This window comes from Schistocerca piceifrons, chromosome 6 (genome assembly GCF_021461385.2).
Source record: "Schistocerca piceifrons isolate TAMUIC-IGC-003096 chromosome 6, iqSchPice1.1, whole genome shotgun sequence".
NCBI lineage: Eukaryota > Metazoa > Arthropoda > Insecta > Orthoptera > Acrididae > Schistocerca > Schistocerca piceifrons.
The window spans coordinates 321,898,174-321,918,617 of record NC_060143.1 but is presented as its reverse complement, the minus strand read 5'-3'; the positions used below and the strand labels follow the sequence as shown (position 1 = coordinate 321,918,617).

Below are 20,444 nucleotides of genomic sequence, written 5' to 3'. Positions count from 1 at the left end.
CTCCCGTCTGGAGGTCATCTTCATTCTCTGTAATTAGAACTAGGTCTTCTGCGTGTAGAATAACATTTAGTCTATTGGCACGATCTAAAAGAATTCAATTTTTGTTTCAAAATTTTCCATTTGCTGATAACTTCATATGTATACAGGACGTTCAAAAACTACACTGATAAGCTACGAGGGGACGTAGAAGTCGTCTTCAGGAACAGTATGAGGATAGGAACCCGTTCCCGGAAACGTCATCCGAAGACGGTACAAAGTGTCGAAGTTAAAGGCACCGGCGCCTGTGTAAGTATGTGTACACAGGACGATTCCACGATGATGATAAAGACTTCCAGGGATAATGGAGAAGAATAAATTCATCAATTTGAGGTAAGTGACTCTGGTCGGGAAACGAAGTAGTCGAAAGTTATAAGCGAAAAACCTTCTGAAACTTCTGACGGTGGAGTATATGCACTGGTGCTATTGTTGCTAAGATTGTGGTGTAGACAACTTTCAGAGGTGGTAGTATGGACCGAGAAAAAAAAATGGATACTGTAAGGGTTGTGAGAACATATTCATTTCACTACAGTGAAACACCCGCCTTATTGAACAAGTATTACTTTCAAGATATGTATTGTAGAGCCCAAGTTTACTGGACATTTTTTGCTTCTTTGAGTCCATACAACCTCCACCCAAAATGTGGAACGCGGAAATTGTTGTAGAAGATCTTTCCACAGGCGCCGGCACGAATTACTTCGACGCTTTGTGGAGTCGTTGGATATTTCCGGATATTAGTTCCTAACCTCATTTTGTTCCTCAAGACACTTGCTACAGCTCCTTGAAGTTTGTCAGGTTGTTAATGTAATTTTGAAACACCCATTTCGTCTGTGTTAATCGGGTTTGTTGTTATATATTCCCATACATACAACAATTTTGATGTTTTTGCATATAGGCTTTTAATAGCATTTACAAGATGAAATGGATAGCCTCGTTCCTCCATAATATTGCACAGCATTTCAATATTCACATTATCGACTGCTTGCTCAAAATCCACAAAAGTATGATGGGTTTTCACATCGAACTCTCGTGTCTTTTCTATAACCTGTTGCAGTGTAAAAACATTGTTAATAGTTCCTCGTCCTTTCCTGGAAACCTGATTACCCTTCAGACATTAGCTTTTCCATGATATTTTTAAATCCTGATTTCAAGATCTTGGCATTTCATTTATAGGCTGCATTCAGAAGGCTTATGTTTCGATTGTTATTACATTTATTTTTATCGTCCTTTTTAAAGATAGAAATTACTTCGGATCTTAGCCAGTCTTTTGATACCCTCTTATTTTTCCAACATAGACTGAAAATTTGAAGAAGACTTACATGTAACAACAACTCTCTGTATTTCCACAGTTTCGTAGTAATACCATCTGAATCAGTGACTTCCCTATTTTTTTTTGTAACTTTCAGAATTTCTGTCATTTCTTTCATATGTACAGTCTTAGACATAAAACCTGGCCGCCAGCCGACCGCTACAGAGAGTGAGTACGAGTCGTTCACTTAAGGTGGCCAATAAAACTGACCGCCCCTGACAACTCTAAGTCCGGCCATCTGCACAATTCTGGCAACGCTGTAAGATGGGGAAGAGTCAAGAGGAAGTGTTGTCTACTTCCGAGGTGTTGTCGGATTGTGTGAGCCCGTGGTCTAAGTCGGCTCACAGCCGTGATACCGTGCGGACGGGCTCGGCGCGCCGGGCAGTGCTCCGCAGGTGGTGTTGTTTACCCGCTAGCGCGCGGTCGCGTCGTTGTATTGCCTTATAGTACCTGTACCGACCCGCCATGGCGTTCTCATATCGAAAAGCTACTATAAAACTAACGTTCAACGCATCATACACAAGACCGAAGGCCCATGAAATTGAACGGTTTCTACGAGACATCATGCACATAGAACCACAAGAACTGATAGGCATTCATCTGTCTATTGTAACCAGCACAGTGAGCCTCAAACTGATTGACGAAGCGGCCTGCGACAGATTACTCCAACGATCTGCAAACGGCTTTCGCTTCTGTCACGCAGACGGTAACGTGAGCATGGTAGGAGTTGACCATGCTGGTCTGGGGGTGCGTACCGTGCGCATCTTTGAACTACCGTTCGAAGATCCTGCCAACCTAGTCGTTGATGCGCTACGGCCATACGGCACAGTTCTGAGCCACACAGAGGAGAAATGGAACACATTCGAAACATACCCTGTCCTTAACGGGGTACGACAAGTGCGCGTAGAACTTAAGAAGCACGTTCCATCATATATTTTCGTTGGTGGCTGCCGCGCAATTGTTATATATGATGGACAACCGAGGACCTGATCGGGCTGCGGCCAAGAGGGCCATGTTAGAACTGAGTGTCTGCAGCGCCGCCTCGTTCAGGTGCCCCGCAATGAACTTCCCCAACGATCCACTATGACCTCTCTCCCGCTAACATATGTGGAGGCGGCACGACATGATGTGATGGATGATCAAAACCTGCTACCTCCTCAAGCCGCTGCCAGCTCCGTTGGAGAGTCAGCGCCGTCGACGACGCCGCAGCCCAACGGTGCAGAGGTTCCTACAGCCTCTACCCACCGCAGCGTCGTGGGCATCCAACCACCGTCACTGTCGGGATCGGACACAGGGGTTCCTAGCGACCGAGACTGTGTCGAACCCCGCCCTCCAGTGGATGTCGAATCTCGGACCCGAAAGCAAAAATCACAACAAGCAACACAAGAAGAGGCGATTGTCAGTTGAAGAACAGGACAGGGATGTGAAGCCGGTGGAAGACATCGACTTCGTTGACTCGTCCACAACTGCAACGGACTCCAGTGGCATCATTCACCAGAAGGTGCCTGAAGACAAGGAACACTCTCCTAAATTTGGTGGCCCAGAAAACGAGGCGCATGGTGTCGACTCCCAAAATGTGGGCTCCTGTGAAAGCGACCAGCCACCAATGGCATCACAATCGTCTCTTGGTGATTGAGCAGACGATATGGAGGCAAATGATTCACAGCAAACATCGATATCTCCACCAGAGCCCATGGCTGACATTGAGCCCGAAGGAGTCTGCCAGTCAGGGACTCATACGGCACAGTAAAGCACAGCACTGTGGGCTTGCACCGGCACACTGCCTCCGCCACTTGATATGTCTCAGTCATACCGTGTGGGAACAGTCAATGTAAATGGTGTCCACTCCACTGTCAGGACCCGCATGTTACACGACATGATCAGAGCGGCAGACTTGGACATTGCCCTTCTCCAGGAGGTCCGTCCCGAGCTTCGTTTAGACCTATATGGCTACACCACCTACAGCCTACCCTTAGGTGATGGTGCAGGAGGAACGGCCATCCTTCTCCGAGATGGCATAGACGCGACGGACGCGACGTACTTGCCGAACGGGCGAGGCATCGCACTCACACTTGGCGCAGTCCGCCTCATTAACGTCTACGCTCCCTCCGGTAATTCGCACCGTGGTGACAGGCATGTCTTCTATTCGGAGGAGGTAGCCCCACTTTTGCAAGGCAATATGGACCATTACATAGTGGGCGGCGATTTTAACAGTGTTCTGCGGCCCGAGGACCATATACCGCATTACGTCCCATGCCCGGCTCTACAAGCATTGATACGTGACCTCGCGCTCCACGACACATGGCTCTTACATCATGGGACCCAGAGTGGATATACGCACTTTACCAGCCACTCTGCCAGTCGTCTGGACCGGATATAAGTCTCGCGTGGTCTCCGCACATCAACCTGTGATGCAGAACTCTGGCCGACGGCCTTCACGGACCATCTCGCGTACATCTGCACTGTCACCTTACCTCGACAACTCACAAGACGCAGCAAGGGCCCGTGGACGCTGAACGTCTCCCTCCTTCGCGAGGAAGCGTGTCGGCGAGCAGTCACTGACACGTGGCGTCGATGTATCAGGCGCCTGCCCATGTATGCTTCCATGTTGCTGTGGTGGCTGGGATGTGTCAAACCTGCACTCCGAAAGACCTTGATGGCCTACGGGCGTGACAGATCGAACTGGCAAAGGGCAACATCGGAATTTTACTATACAGCGTTACGTGAGCTGGCGACGCAACCGCCGTCTCCCGAACGTCAGATGTCCGTACAACGCATCAAAGCTCGTCTACTCCGCATCAGGACAGAGCAGCTAGAAGGTGTCCGCATCCGTGCGCTAGTGCAAGATTGTATCCCCAACGAAACGGCATCAGTGTATCACATTGTGCGCGAGAGGCGCCACCGCAAACGTCAGCTCATTACGGCGGTAAACACGGAGGACGGTGGCCGCGCAGTGACACAAACGGACATCGCGCACACGTTTGCCAGACACTATGGGACCTTGTACATGGAAGATCCGCGAAATGTACGTGATTATGACGAGTTGTTGCACGATTTTCCCGCCCCTCGGGACGTGGCACCCGATGATAGTCTGCTGTTGCCCATTACACCCGAAGAGCTGACATCGGCCTTGGCACGTAGACCACCGAACAAGTCGCCTGGACCGGACGGTTTACCCCTGGAATTCTACCACACTTTTTACGACCTTACGGGCGACAAGTGGCTCCAAATGTTTCAAGACCTGATCCGACCTGATTTCACTGTCCCCACAGAATTCACAGAAGGCATCTTGATCCCAGTGCCGAAACCGAATGGTGGTTGTAGGTGGCAGGACTTTCGTCCACTCACACTCCTCAACAACGACTACAAGATCTTCGCCCGTATCCTCCGCGCGCGTCTCCACACCGCTATCGGGAAAGCCATCCACACCGATCTGACATGTTTAGGTGGTGTCAGCAACATTCATACGGCGTTAGGGGCACACCGCGACGTAATTGCTTTGACGGCGGCCTGCAAAATACGAGGCGCCCTTGTCACCGTAGATTTTGACCACGCATTCGACCGCGTCAACCACGGCTTCTTACGAGCAGTTTTGCAACACATGGGCCTCTCTCCGGAGTCTGCACAGGTGGTCCTACGACTGGTCCATAGAGCGCGCTCCCGCATGATGGTCAACGGTTATCAGTCTGGTCACATTGTTGTTGGACGGTCAGTGCGACAAGGGTGCCCCCTGTCGGGTATATTATTTGCTGCAGCGCTTGAACCAGCTTTACATGGTCTACGGCAGCGATTAACTGGTATCTCCTTGCGGGTCGTGACCTTTCGTTGTGGTGCATTCGCCGATGACGTGGTGTTCCTGGCCAGATCAGAGGATGAAATGCATATGGTGCTTCAGTGGCTACGCCAGTACGGGGCGGTCGCTGGGAGCGTCATTAACGTAAAGAAGACAAAATACATGGAGGTCGGAGGGGGGCTTTCCCCCACAACGGTGGTGCCCTTTGACAAGGTGCCCGTACTCCAGTGTTTACGAGTACAATTCTATAGCAATGTCCGCCGCACTGCGGCGGCTACGTACCGCCGGCTCCTACACCAGACACGCGCTCTGCTGCAGGACAACAAACTGCGTCGCTTGGATATGCTCCTCAGAACACGTTATGTCAACACCTACCTTGTCTCAAAACTGAACTATTTTGCGCATATCCTTCCCTTGACGGCTACGATGGCCGACAGATTTCAAGCAGCATATGGACATTTCGTAAGCACCGGTCTGGTTTTTAAAGTCCAATACGCCACCCTGACACTGCCGCAGCGGGCGGGCGGTATCGGTTTAATTAATGTATATAACCGTGCGCGATCGCTTTATCTCAACACTATGCTTCGCAAGTGGACCTCTGCCCACGCCACTCTGACGGGCACCCTGATAGCGGCAGTGGCACCACACTCTCTGCATACCTCGGTTTCTGTAGGACACATTTCACCGGCACTCACCCACATCAGAGAGTTCTTGACTGACCTCAGCTACTTACGGTCAGAACTTCCGACGACACGGAAGCCCAGCACGAAAGACTATTATCGCCTCTATCAACAGCAGCAACCTGTAAATACGGTCGCCCACAGACATCCTGCGGTTGCCTGGAACACGGAGTGGCGAGCGGTACACACGCCTTTTCTACCTACGACGGTGCGTTCATTGTGGTACGTGGTTGTGAATGGGAAGTTCGCTACTCGTCAGAGGCTACATTCCATACATCTGACAGACGATCCCTTGTGCCCGACATGCTCAGTCGTTGACTCGGATGCACACCGTCTGACTTGTGCCGCGACCAGCGAGTGCTGGTTACTGACGCAGCGCATGCTGGCGTTACTCTTGCGGCAATTGCCGGAGTCTATCTTCCCAGATGAGGTATTACGCCCCGACGGCGTATACTTTCCATCAACCAGAACGAACGCCGTTAACTGGCTAAAAGGCATGGCCGTTTACTACATATTTTGCGATGCTCCCGAAGGCACACTCGATTTTTGGTCCCTATTGATGACGACACATGCAGCTTTCAGCCGCCACCCGAAGTACAGAACTCGTTTCGCAAATTATTTAGGTTCATTATTTGCGGATCCTCCTGCTCACTGGGGCGTTCCGGGTATGAGACGCTGAAAATGAAGAAGAATCCTGGAGCATATTGATCCTCTATGGACGGAATAGGGGGGAAACCCTCCCAACAGACGAGAAGACGACTCGGGCGCTCGGCTACGGCAGTTGTAGGATCTTTCTTTGTAATGAAACACAAATAAATCTATAAATACAATACAAAATGAAAATTAAAAAAAAAAGAAAATTCAAAATGTAGTAAAACTTAAATAAATAAAACAACATCGACAAACCCACTACATCCCCTTCCTGATCCTTCGACCCTCGGAAAAAAAAAAGTGGAAACCGTCGTCCATTCTAAACTTATGGTCGCCTGTTCGCGTCCAACTGTATTTTTTTTTTTTTTTTTTTTTTTTTTTTTTTACGTTTCGGCCCTCACCTAAAGTTATGAGTCTGATCGAACATAATTCGCTTCACATTCTACCCACCGGTAACAACAAGAACTTCTACAAACAATTCCGCAGGACAGCTCATGGCTCCGACGTGATCAGAACAGCTTACACTCGAGCGTTTCCTCGCTGTGCAACGGCTACCGGCCACCGGCCAGACACCACCCGCCGCCTGAAATCCGGCGCCGTTCAAGTGAACGCGGCGCGACGCTGTCAGCGTATGTGTTAACTGTCATTTTCGAATTTGAAGCTCTAGTTATCATCTTACAGTTAAGCATTGGATTTTGCATACCTGAAAATCATGAACTACGGTTAAGCATTGTAAAATTGAGTTGCAAGTGGAAAAAGGTGTATTATCTGCAACACAATATATACTTTTGGTATAACAGAGGGGTGAATGCAGAGGAGACAGCTAGCAAGATTTGACTGTGTGTGGAGCGAGTGCTTTTGGGAAAAATACGCCAAAAAAGATATTCTTGTTTCAACAAAGATCGTTCTGGCATGAATGATTTTCCACATTAAGGAAGTCTCGACTACTGATATATGTGATGGTTTACCACTTAACCATGATGCGACATTTGCATTCAACAGGAAAAGTTCAGAAGTCCGGTGTAGGAGTACTGCCTGCTCTAATTCGAAACAAAAATCACCGGAGTGACTATTACTGAACGTCATCAGGTCGCTCATTGAGCATTCCTATGCAGTACTGTTACTGGTAACGAGTTATGATGCCTTTACCGTTAACTTTCTAAGCAGAAATGAAAGGCTGAGCCCCACCAAAAGACAAACTCGAGCAAAGGGTAGTGTGAACATAATAGTTTACATCTGATGGCACCAAAAATGTGTTTTGGGCTACTAATTCTGCTCCAAGAAGTGTGTGCATCACAGCAGGAATTTGTTGCCAACAACTGAGACACCTTTTGGTCGCAGTGTATGAAAATCGACCGACAAAACTACATCACCTGTCCTACTGTACGATAACGCACTATGTTGATTTGAGAAACAAAACTATGCAGGAGATTGATAGGAAAGTCGTCTTTCAAGCACTTGTATTGATAGGGAAGTCATCTCTCAAGCAGTTGTCCCTCTCGTCATATACTCGTAGAATTTTACGTTTCCCGCTCTTGATCGATCAACCGTCAAGAGAATTCATTTCTAGACGAAAATACTCTTCAAACCACACTGGTTTAATAACATCGTTGGAAGCAGTAGGTTTCCACGGGCGTGGAATTTGTAAACTACTTTAGCATTGTCAGATTGTTTTAGATATCGAGAAAGAAAATTCTGCTGCTGATTAATTTCTCTTTGATGATTACTGTTGCGTTCAGTAAACTAATGGAAAACGCAATTAAAATATTCACTGTTCTAACACAAATTAAATTCAGCTCACTGCAGAAACATCACGACGGCAGTCTATCATAATAAAGCATCAAGTATCTGTAAGACGATTGCGCCTATTTTAACACTAATTAGTAGGATATTACCGACTTTTGACTTCAAAAAGGTCTGTATTTACTTCATTTTCTGTACCATTCGCAAGTATTATGAAAATGTGGTAGTTCATAGATAAAATTATGTATTCACAACAAAACGTATAATAACGGGTTCTTTTGCCTGTCGGAATACTCATATGGAAATTATCAGAGTGTACTTGCTAGAACGCTCAACTACCTTAATAACACGTCATTCTGGATCGAATACAACTCGGAAAGTGTCGTAAATTTGACGTTTCCGTCCATCTCCTGACGTCTTACTGAATGAAGTCTGAACTGCACGCACAGCTGTCTTGCCTGCCGCATGGATTCTGTGAAATGTTGTGGCAGTTGGCAGTCATTGCTGAATACAGACATGTGCAAATATCCTCACTGCTCTAGGGAAACTCGTCTTTGTTGCATTTTTCCCATACTGTAATTAGCACAATAACATAAGGCTTAGTCTGCTGAAGAACTTGATGCCCACAAGTCCTTAAATAAGAATCTCCGAGCGGTAGTAATGCATGAAAAGAAACATGTTGTTGGACAAAAAAATGGACAGCACCCTGATTTTTGCTTTTCCGATAGCGCCTACGATAAGAATCTGGTGTCATATTATGCTTCAGAACCCTAAAGTGTTTATTTTTACTTTATACTAAAACAAAAGCTATGATATGAGATGAGGAAATGACTTATATGCTTCCAGGAATTTTAGTTTTTCGTGTTTATTTTCTCACTTCATAATAAAACAAGGGCGTTGTTATGAGAAGAGGAAATGAAATATACGCTTCCAAAACATAATATTTCCTTATGTGCTACTACTGCGTGCATGGAAGCTCTGCAGTTAATTTTTGCGTCTTAGATAAATTTTGGTATCATCTCACATTACTTTGTGAGAATGTTCCCATATTTTTGTGATTCAAATAGAGTGGACATTTCATCACTGGTAAATATTCTGATGATACCCGTTGCAATTCCTCCATGGATCATGTGAGTAGAGTCTCACGTTTGCTACTATAAGAACATGGAGGTAGTGATGTCCGCTCACTGCAATCTGTGCCATGGTGATTTCTTTCTGTTTATGGCGAAGTGTCTGCTGCAGTGTCCACGCTCAGCCAACATAAACAAATCGCGGCAGCATTGGGCACTGCTAGTCGCTGCACTTACTCTAATGTTAATAGTATTGATTCAGATTGCGCGTAAACACGAAATCACACACACACACACACACACACACACACACGCACACACACACACACACACACAAACAGTCATTGATTCCAGTGAGGGTGACGACTACTGTGTGTTGAACAACATTTGCTCCAATCAATTCCTCAGTTGGCGTCGAGTGGATGAGATTTTTCAATTACCTTGCATTGCAAGAATTGTAAGGAGGAGACTGAAAAGAAATGGATTTGTATGCTAAAGAGCTGCGACAAAACAAAACTTGAGCGATTATCAGACGTAGGGGCATTGATTTCATTAAGTCATCGATAGTGTAGCGTCTTGGTTTACTTCCCACCATACGTTTTCTATATTCGTCCAAAGGTTGCTTGCATTTGTAGGTCCACATGACAATGACCTTGTTACCTCTGCCCACATATTCTCTATCTGGTTGATGTTCGGTGATCGTGTAACAAACGACAACAGATTGATCCTCTCTTGGCCCTGGAACCAATCTTGCACTGCTCTGGTATGATAGATGGGGCACTGTTCCTGTAAATAAACTGTTCTCTCGTTACTTCATATATTTATATTCAAATAACGTATTTGTAATAAGCACATTGTATTAGTATTTTCCATAGTGTTTAAGGATTCAGGCCCTGTCATAGATAAGTGATCGAGATTCAACAGTCCGATTAAGAATGTGGTTTACCCAGTCTATCGTGTATGATGAGAGCCGTAGTCGGATATCCACATTAAGACTAACTGGCTGATTCCGATTAGAACGATCTGGTATCGAAATGAAATTACAGAAATCGGAAAATTTGAACGTCTGCAATGCAACAATGCTGGCACATAATTCCTTTGATGGAGTAACATTTAGCAACCGTCTAAGAAAAAGTGAGAAATATGTCCACTAGCAGCAATGCAACGTAATTATAACCCACATTTATGCGATGGAAATATTGAATCGAACAATACACGTCTACTTCAGTGATGGGAAGATACACCATATCCGATTTGCTGATGACATGATGATGATGATGATGATGATGATTATGATAATCCTGTGTGGCGGATAGGGGAAAGCCTCCCACATATGGGTGGTAGCGAGGAAATCAAATACTTGGGCTGAACCAAATACTATCACAATTCTAAACGGCTACTCTATCCGTTGAACACAAAATCCAGACACGTCTTGACTGAAAATCGCCGGTACTCTGGTCACCGTCTGTTAGCTCAATGAGCTCAGCTGAAAATATTTTCTTCCAAAAGGCTTCAGCACCCTCTGGTCCTGTCTGGTCCTGGTATCACCCAGGCCATACCAATGAAACAGAAACAAATATGAACTGTTCAAGCAAAGTCAACTTTACCCCAGGTGGTACACAACCCGCCCGTCGAAAGGCGGCAGCTGGATTTTCGCATTCTGGGGAGTCCAGGATAGCACGGCAGTGAATATCGGAGATCTCTGGTAAATTTCCCTACAAGCAGAAAACATGCATTTACAAACTAAACATCGATACATTGATCCAAACACGAAAACTATATAATCTCACATAGAAAAACGACCGACAAAAAATTCTCATGCTTGCTCTTCGAGAACAAAGACTAACTGACTTGCATTACGGGAACCATCGCATCTTGAAGAGCAAAACACAACAAAAGATAGCGAAATGCGCACCAATCTTCAGCATGGCATTTCTCGAACACAGATCTATCATCACCTCTGTCAAAGAAATCACACCCATCAACAATTGACTTATGACTATGCTCATTCAGAGCCCCAATAAAAAATATACACTCATCAATGCACATGCCCAGACGAATATCGAAAATAAGAAAAACACCGAAAATGTCGAAAAATTCTGTAACACACTCGAAAAACTATGAGCAAAATTCACCAAGAGACATGAAAATACTAATCTACATCTACATTTATACTCCGCAAGCCACCCAGTGGTGTGTGGCGTAAGGCACTTTACGTGCCACTGTCTTTACCTCCCTTTCCTCCCAGCCCGCATCTCGTGGTCGTGCTGTAGCGTTCTCGTTCCCACGCCCGGGTTCCCGGGTTCGATTCCCGGCGGGGTCAGGGATTTTCTCTGCCTCGTGATGGCTGGGTGTTGTGTGCTGTCCTTAGGTTAGTTAGGTTTAAGTACACTCCTGGAAATTGAAATAAGAACACCGTGAATTCATTGTCCCAGGAAGGGGAAACTTTATTGACACATTCCTGGGGTCAGATACATCACATGATCACACTGACAGAACCACAGGCACATAGACACAGGCAACAGAGCATGCACAATGTCGGCACTAGTACAGTGTATATCCACCTTTCGCAGCAATGCAGGCTGCTATTCTCCCATGGAGACGATCGTAGAGATGCTGGATGTAGTCCTGTGGAACGGCTTGCCATGCCATTTCCACCTGGCGCCTCAGTTGGACCAGCGTTCGTGCTGGACGTGCAGACCGCGTGAGACGACGCTTCATCCAGTCCCAAACATGCTCAATGGGGGACAGATCCGGAGATCTTGCTGGCCAGGGTAGTTGACTTACACCTTCTAGAGCACGTTGGGTGGCACGGGATACATGCGGACGTGCATTGTCCTGTTGGAACAGCAAGTTCCCTTGCCGGTCTAGGAATGGTAGAACGATGGGTTCGATGACGGTTTGGATGTACCGTGCACTATTCAGTGTCCCCTCGACTATCACCAGTGGTGTACGGCCAGTGTAGGAGATCGCTCCCCACACCATGATGCCGGGTGTTGGCCCTGTGTGCCTCGGTCGTAAGCAGTCCTGATTGTGGCGCTCACCTGCACGGCGCCAAACACGCATACGACCATCATTGGCACCAAGGCAGAAGCGACTCTCATCGCTGAAGACGACACGTCTCCATTCGTCCCTCCATTCACGCCTGTCGCGACACCACTGGAGGCGGGCTGCACGATGTTGGGGCGTGAGCGGAAGACGGCCTAACGGTGTGCGGGACCGTAGCCCAGCTTCATGGAGACGGTTGCGAATGGTCCTCGCTGATACCCCAGGAGCAACAGTGTCCCTAATTTGCTGGGAAGTGGCGGTGCGGTCCCCTACGGCACTGCGTAGGATCCTACGGTCTTGGCGTGCATCCGTGCGTCGCTGCGGTCCGGTCCCAGGTCGACGGGCACGTGCACCTTCCGCCGACCACTGGCGACAACATCGATGTACTGTGGAGACCTCACGCCCCACGTGTTGAGCAATTCGGCGGTACGTCCACCCGGCCTCCCGCATGCCCACTATACGCCCTCGCTCAAAGTCCGTCAACTGCACATATGGTTCACGTCCACGCTGTCGCGGCATGCTACCAGTGTTAAAGACTGCGATGGAGCTCCGTATGCCACGGCAAACTGGCTGACACTGACGGCGGCGGTGCACAAATGCTGCGCAGCTAGCGCCATTCGACGGCCAACACCGCGGTTCCTGGTGTGTCCGCTGTGCCGTGCGTGTGATCATTGCTTGTACAGCCTTCTCGCAGTGTCCGGAGCAAGTATGGTGGGTCTGACACACCGGTGTCAATGTGTTCTTTTTTCCATTTCCAGGAGTGTAGTTCTAAGTTCTAGGGGACTGATGACCATCGATGTTAAGTCCCATAGTGCTCAGATCCATTTGAACCTCCCTGTTCCAGTCGCGTATGGTTCGCGGGAAGAACGACTGCCGGAAAGCCTCCGTGCGCGCTCGAATCTCTCTAATTTTACATTCGTGATCTCCTCGGGAGGTATAAGTAGGGGGAAGCAATATATTCGATACCCCATCCAGAAACGCACCCTCTCGAATCCTGGACAGCAAGCTACACCGCGATGCAGAGCGCCTCTCTTTCAGTCTTTCCGACTTGAGTTTGCTAAACATCTCCGTAACGCTATCACGCCTACCAAATAACCCTGTGACGAAACGCGCCGCGCCGCGCCGTTGCACCCGCCTTACCAACAATTAATTTTATATGATCATTCCACTTCAAATCGTTCCGCACGCATACTCCCAGATATTTTACAGAAGTAACTGCTACCAGTGTTTGTTCTGCTAACATATAATGATACAATAAAGGATCATTCTTTCTATGAATTCGCAATACATTACATTTATCTACGTTAAGGGTCAGTTGCCACTCCCTGCACCAAGTGCCTATCCGCTGCAGATCTTCCTGCATTTCGCTACAATTTGCTAATGCTGCAACTTCTCTGTATACTACAGCATCATCCGCGAAAAGCCGCATGGAACATCCGACACTATTTACTAGGTCATTTATATATATTGTGAAAAGCAATGGTCCCATAACACTCCCCTGTGGCACGCCAAAGGTTACTGTAACGTCTGTAGGCGTCTCTCCATTGAGAATAATATGCTGTGTTCTGTTTGCTAAAAACTGTTCAATCCAGCCACACAGCTGATCTGATATTCCGTAGGCTCTTTATTCGTTTATCAGGCGACAGTGCGGAACTGTATCGGACGCCTTCCGGAAGTCAAGGAAAATGGCATCTACCTGGGAGCCTGTATCTAATATTTTCTAGATCTCATGAGCAAATAAAGCGAGTTGGGTCTCACACGATCGCTGTTTCCAGAATCCATGTTGATTCCTACAGAGTAGATTCCGGGTTTCCAGAAATGACATGATACGCGAGCAGAAATCATGTTCTAAAATTCTACAACAGATCGATGCCAGAGATATAGGTCTATAGTTTTGCGCATCTGCTCGACGGCCCTTCTTGAAGACTGGGACTACCTGTGCTCTTTTCCAATCATTTGAAACCTTCCGTTCCTCTAGAGACTTGCGGTACACGGCTGTTATAAGGGAGGCAAGTTCTTTCGCGTACTCTGTGTAGAATCGAATTGGTATCCCGTCAGGTCCAGTGGACTTTCCTCTGTTGGGTGATTTTAGTTGCTTTTCTATTCCTTGGACACTTATTTCGATGTCAGCCATTTTTGGTGTGCGAGGATTTAGAGAAGGAACTGCAATGCGGTCTTCCTCTGTAACACAGCTTGACAGATTTCAACTCTGTATTTGGGACAGAAAACCTCTATAGAAAAATCATTGGTACAAATTCAACACACCGAAACACTTACACCAACGGCATATGTCTGACTGACATTTGCCAACAATTCAACCTCAAAATGTTGTCTACCCACTTTAGGAAAAAAAAAAAAACAGTTCTCAGGTAACATGCTTGGCTACCAGGTGCAAGCTGCTTCCGTTCGCCTTTCGAGACTCGCTTGGAAGCCAGATTTTTAATTCTTTTGTAGCAGAGCTACAAGCAGGCAGATACAAACTCAATAAGGGAATTGTAAGACAACGCTCGAGCAAAATTCGTCTTGCTACTTTTAGTACCTCTTAGTGTCAGAGAGAAAACCTTATGGTACTGCAAACTTCATAATGCCACTTTTGTTTTCAGCCGACATATTTTTTGTTGTGAATACATAATTTTATCTATGAACTACCACATTTTCATAATACTTGCGAATGGTACAGAAAATGAAGTAAATACAGACCTTTTTGAAGTCAAAAGTCGGTAATATCCTACTAATTAGTGTTAAAATAGGCGCAATCGTCTTACAGATACTTGATGCTTTATTATGATAGACTGCCGTCGTGATGTTTCTGCAGTGAGGTGAATTAAATTTTTGTTAGTACAGTGAATATTTTAATTGCGTTTTCCATTAGTTCACTGAACGCAACAGTAATCATCAAAGAGAAATTAATCAGCAGCAGAATTTTCTTTCTCGATATCTAAAACAATCTGACAATGCTAAAGTAGTTTACAAATTCCACGCCCGTGGAAACCTACTGCTTCCAACGATGTTATTAAACCAGTGTGGTTTGAAGAGTATTTTCGTCTAGAAATGAATTCTCTTGACGGTTGATCGATCAAGAGCGGGAAACGTAAAATTCTACGAGTATATGACGAGAGGGACAACTGCTTGAGAGATGACTTCCCTATTAATACAAGTGCTTGAAAGACGACTTTCCTATCAATCTCCTGCATAGTTTTGTTTCTCAAATCAACATAGTGCCTTATCGTACAGTAGGACAGGTGATGTAGTTTTGTCGGTCGATTTTCATACACTGCGACCAAAAGGTGTCTCAGTTGTTGGCAACAAATTCCTGCTGTGATGCACACACTTCTTGGAGCAGAATTAGTAGCCCAAAACACATTTTTGGTGCCATCAGATGTAAACTATTATGTTCACACTACCCTTTGCTCGAGTTTGTCTTTTGGTGGGGCTCAGCCTTTCATTTCTGCTTAGAAAGTTAACGGTAAAGGCATCATAACTCGTTACCAGTAACAGTACTGCATAGGAATGCTCAATGAGCGACCTGATGACGTTCAGTAATAGTCACTCCGGTGATTTTTGTTTCGAATTAGAGCAGGCAGTACTCCTACACCGGACTTCTGAACTTTTCCTGTTGAATGCAAATGTCGCATCATGGTTAAGTGGTAAACCATCACATATATCAGTAGTCGAGACTTCCTTAATGTGGAAAATCATTCATGCCAGAACGATCTTTGTTGAAACAAGAATATCTTTTTTGGCGTATTTTTCCCAAAAGCACTCGCTCCACACACAGTCAAATCTTGCTAGCTGTCTCCTCTGCATTCACCCCTCTGTTATACCAAAAGTATATATTGTGTTGCAGATAATACACCTTTTTCCACTTGCGACTCAATTTTACAATGCTTAACCGTAGTTCATGATTTTCAGGTATGCAAAATCCAATGCTTAACTGTAAGATGATAACTAGAGCTTCAAATTCGAAAATGACAGTTGACACATACGCTGACAGCATCGCGCCGCGTTCACTTGAACGGCGCCGGATTTCAGGCGGCGGGTGGTGTCTGGCCGGTGGCCGGTAGCCGTTGCACAGCGAGGAAACGCTCGAGTGTAAGCTGTTCTGATCACGTCGGAGCCATGAGCTGTCCTGCGGAATTGTTTGTAGAAGTTCTTGTTGTTACCGGTGGGTAGAATGTGAAGCGAATTATGTTCGATCAGACTCATAACTTTAGGTGAGGGCCGAAACGTAAAAAAAAAAAAAAAAAAAAAAAAAAAAAAATAGAGTTGGACGCGAACAGGCGACCATAAGTTTAGAATGGACGACGGTTTCCACTTTTTTTTTGCATTTTGTTCGTTATTGATCGTTGTGTTCGGTCGTTGCTGACGTCGCAAGACATCCTGTTCAAGTTTGGTGGTTGATACTTCCACTCAGTTTTTTATTACAGAGGCCAATCGGCTCTCTGACCGAACACGCTGAGCTACCGTGCCGGCTCCACTAGACCACGGGCTCACACAATCCGACAACACCTCGGAAGTAGACAACACTTCCTCTTGTCACTTCCCCATCTTACAGTGTTGCCAGATTGTGCAGATGGCCGGACTTAGTTGTCAGGGGCGGTCAGTTTTATTGGCCACCTTAAGTGAACGACTCGGACTTAGTCTCTGTGGCGGCCGGCCGGCGGCCAGTTTTTAAGTCTAAGACTGTACAAACATAACTGTGGCACAACGGAATTAACAACAATAAACGAGAAACATCATGCAGGCAGTCAGTGTGTTATTTACTTTTATCACGTACATTGGATATGTTGTGTCAGTGCTAAGAGTGTCAATATAAGTAGACATTCATTTTAGTTTATTCAAGCTCAGTAAATGAACCATGATTGAATCAATATGGAATCTGCAATATGAGACTTCTAAATGTAGAGCGTACTGTGTGGGCAGTGTGGTAGCGATATGTGTCGTGTTCACTAGACGTGGTGGGGCAGAGGAGTCGACGTACTCACAGCGGCGGCTCGATGCGGCCAGAGTCCACGTTTCGGCTCCAGACGACGCCAAAGCCGCCGACGTCGAGCGTGCCCTTGACGACCACCAGCACCACCCCGCCGAACATGACCAGCGTCTGCACCGCGTCCGTCCACACCACCGCCCTCAGACCTCCCTGCAATGCCGTACCACCTTGTGTACCATATACCATATACTGGATCTCATATCTACATGTACTTCTACATCTACAGGGGCTGGACAAAAATATGGAAACTCCAAAAACGCAATACATTACTATGTCTAATACAGTGTAGGAAAACCGTTGGCATTTAAAGCCATTCTATTCGTCTCGGACGGGATAAATAGAGGTCCTGTACGGTTCTCAAGGGTCTCTTATACCATTCTTCCTGAAAAATAGTGACGAGTTCAGGTAACGATGCTGAGGCAGATAGCGATCATGCCTCCTTCTCTCCAAAGTAGCCGCGTGGGATTAGCCGAGGATCTTTGTCGCTGCAGTCGTGGACTGTACGGCTGGTCCCGGCGGAGGTTCGAGTCCTCCCTCGGGCATGGATGTGTGTGTTTGTCCTTAGGATAGTTTAGGTTAAGTAGTGTGTAAGCTTAGGGACTGATGACCTTAGCAGTTAAGTCCCATAGGATTTCACACAAATTTAAATTTTCCAAAGTAGACCACAAAGGTTCATTAACATCTGGTGACCATCGTGTCCAGGGGAGGGGTGACAAATCGTCCTCGTGGTCACAAAGCCTGTCCTGGACGATGTGATGTGTGTGGACAGGGGCCCTGTGTTCTTGGAACACAACATCATTATTGGGGAATAAACATTGTACCGTGGGATGGACCTGGTCAGTCAGACTGGTAGCATAATCCATGGCAGTAATGTAATGCAGCCCATGTAATACCTCGATACGGCTGCCGTAATCACCACCAATCTACCTCCCTCCCCCCCCCCGCCCCCCAGGTATCACTCTTGGGATATAAACTCGACCAGACGTTGGAAACAGATCGAAGCAAGGTTCATCCGACCAAATGACTTTCTTTCATCGCTCCACAGTCCAGGTTTTATGGCTGCGGCATAACATTTCCCTGTCACTAGCATTTGCATCACTGATGAGTGGGCCGGCCGGTGTGGCCGTGCGGTTCTAGGCGCTTAAGTCCGGAACCACGTGGCTTCGACGGTCGCAGGTTCGAATCCTGCCTCGGGCATGGATGTGTGTGATGTCCTTAGGTTAGTTAGGTTTAAATAGTTCTACGTTCTAGGGGACTGATGACCATAGATGTTAAGTCCCGTAGTGCTCAGAGCCATTAGAGCCAACTGATGAGTGGTTTTGGAATTCCATCTCGTGCTGCAGTTCCGTGCTTACAGGGTTCCCTTTATGTTGTTTAGGTGCTGGCAAGGTCGCGAGTGCTACTTTCACTTGTGCACTGACTTTTTCAGTTCTCTTTATCATATTTTTCCTCGCAATCCTCTTCAATCACCGTCAGTCACGGTCATTCATCACACATTTCTGTCCGCGTTGAGACTTAGCGGATGATGTTTTTCTTCTTTCCCTGTATGTGGTTAAATATTCGAGAGGGTACTGCTTGGAACACCAAACAGCTCGGCTCCCTTTGTTATAGAAGCACCCACCACATGAGAACCAACGATGCACTCACGTTTAAGTTCACTTAGTTGCGAATAAAAGCACTCGCACCTACACAGAACGTTGTTCTGACCACGTTTCACGCTTATGTCGTGCTGAGGGTGTTGCACAGGTGCTGTTCGTTGTAAAATACAACAACGCAACCTGGAGGCTTGGCTATCATCTGCATTTACCTTAAATCACGCATTTCTTGCGGTGTTTTCATATTTCTTTTTTTGCAACCCCTGTACATGTGAATCTACTTATTCCACAAGCAAATGCACAGTGTGTAACACAGGACACTTAAGACCGCTACTAGTCATTTTCCATCCTGGTCGATTCCACAATGGAGTGAGCGGGAATGATTACTTGAATACCAATTTACGAACCATAATTCCGCTTATTTCGTTCTTACAGATTAACTTTGGAGGCATCAGAACCTTTAAGTATTCTGTGGCGAGTGCCGCTTCTAAAATCTTCGTCAATAACATTTTTCGAATGATCGTCTTCTTCTGAAGACGACATCATGGAGCATTTACTTTACACTTCCTTCCAGATGGAGCCGACCAGTAACAACTCTGACCTCCTGGGGATGCCAAAAACTCCTGCAGTACTCAAGAATGGCTCACACGAGTTTTCTGTGCATGATCTCCGACGTGTGTTGTTTACAGTTTCCCAGATCTTTCCCCATAAATTGCATCTGCCATTCGCGTTCTCTGTAACTAATCTTAAGGGCTCGTTCCATTACATGTCCTTTCGTGACGTTACGATTTGATGGTTAATCGATGTGACTGTGCCCGTCAGCATACAACTAATACTGCAATCGAACACGTACAGGAATTCTTCTGCTGCCAGTCCACACGACCTTACACTCTTCTACATTTAGAGTTAGTTGTCATTCACCACGCAATATAAGAATACCAAGTTATCCTCATCATCTACGGTCACGCAACGATGTAACGTTGCAGTACACAACAGCACCATGAATAAATGGCCTCAAATAGCTGTCCACACTATCCTACACAATGCTTGTGCACGTGGTGCAGGGGGAGCGGTCTTATCACACTTCCCTGACACCCTACAGATACCACCGTCTCTGAGGAAAACTCATCGTCTAGGACAAAATACCTGTATTTCTTACTGAAAAAGTCTTCGAGCAACTCAAATTTCTGAATAAATTCCTTCCGAATAGGCCATGAAAGCCCAACGGTACCGACCAGCCGCCGTATCATCCTCAGCCCATAGGTGTCACTGGATGCGGATATGGAGGGGCATGTGGTCAGCACACTGCTCTCCCGGCAGTATTTGAATTTCTGAGACCGGAGCCGCTACTTCACAGTCAAGTAGCTCCTCAGTTTGCCCCACAAGGGCTGAGTGCACCCCGATTGCCAACAGCGCTCGCCCATCCAAGTGCTAGCACAGCCCGACAGCGCTTAACTCTGGTAATCTGACGGGAATCAGTGTACCACTGCTGCAAGGCCGTTGACATCAATCTTTAGTAAGGCTCATAT

General features: G+C 46.5%; 1 protein-coding gene across 3 annotated transcripts in view; it reads right to left on the bottom strand.

Moving 5' to 3' along the window:
* The window catches only part of LOC124802849 (sodium-coupled monocarboxylate transporter 1-like), a 235,068-nt gene that overhangs the window by 109,370 nt on the left and 105,254 nt on the right, over positions 1-20,444 (bottom strand). For all 3 annotated transcript variants that reach the window (XM_047263870.1, XM_047263872.1, XM_047263871.1), the window contains one exon: positions 17,316-17,470. In XM_047263870.1, the coding sequence (XP_047119826.1) occupies positions 17,316-17,470 (155 nt within the window). The remainder of the gene's footprint in view (positions 1-17,315; positions 17,471-20,444) is intronic.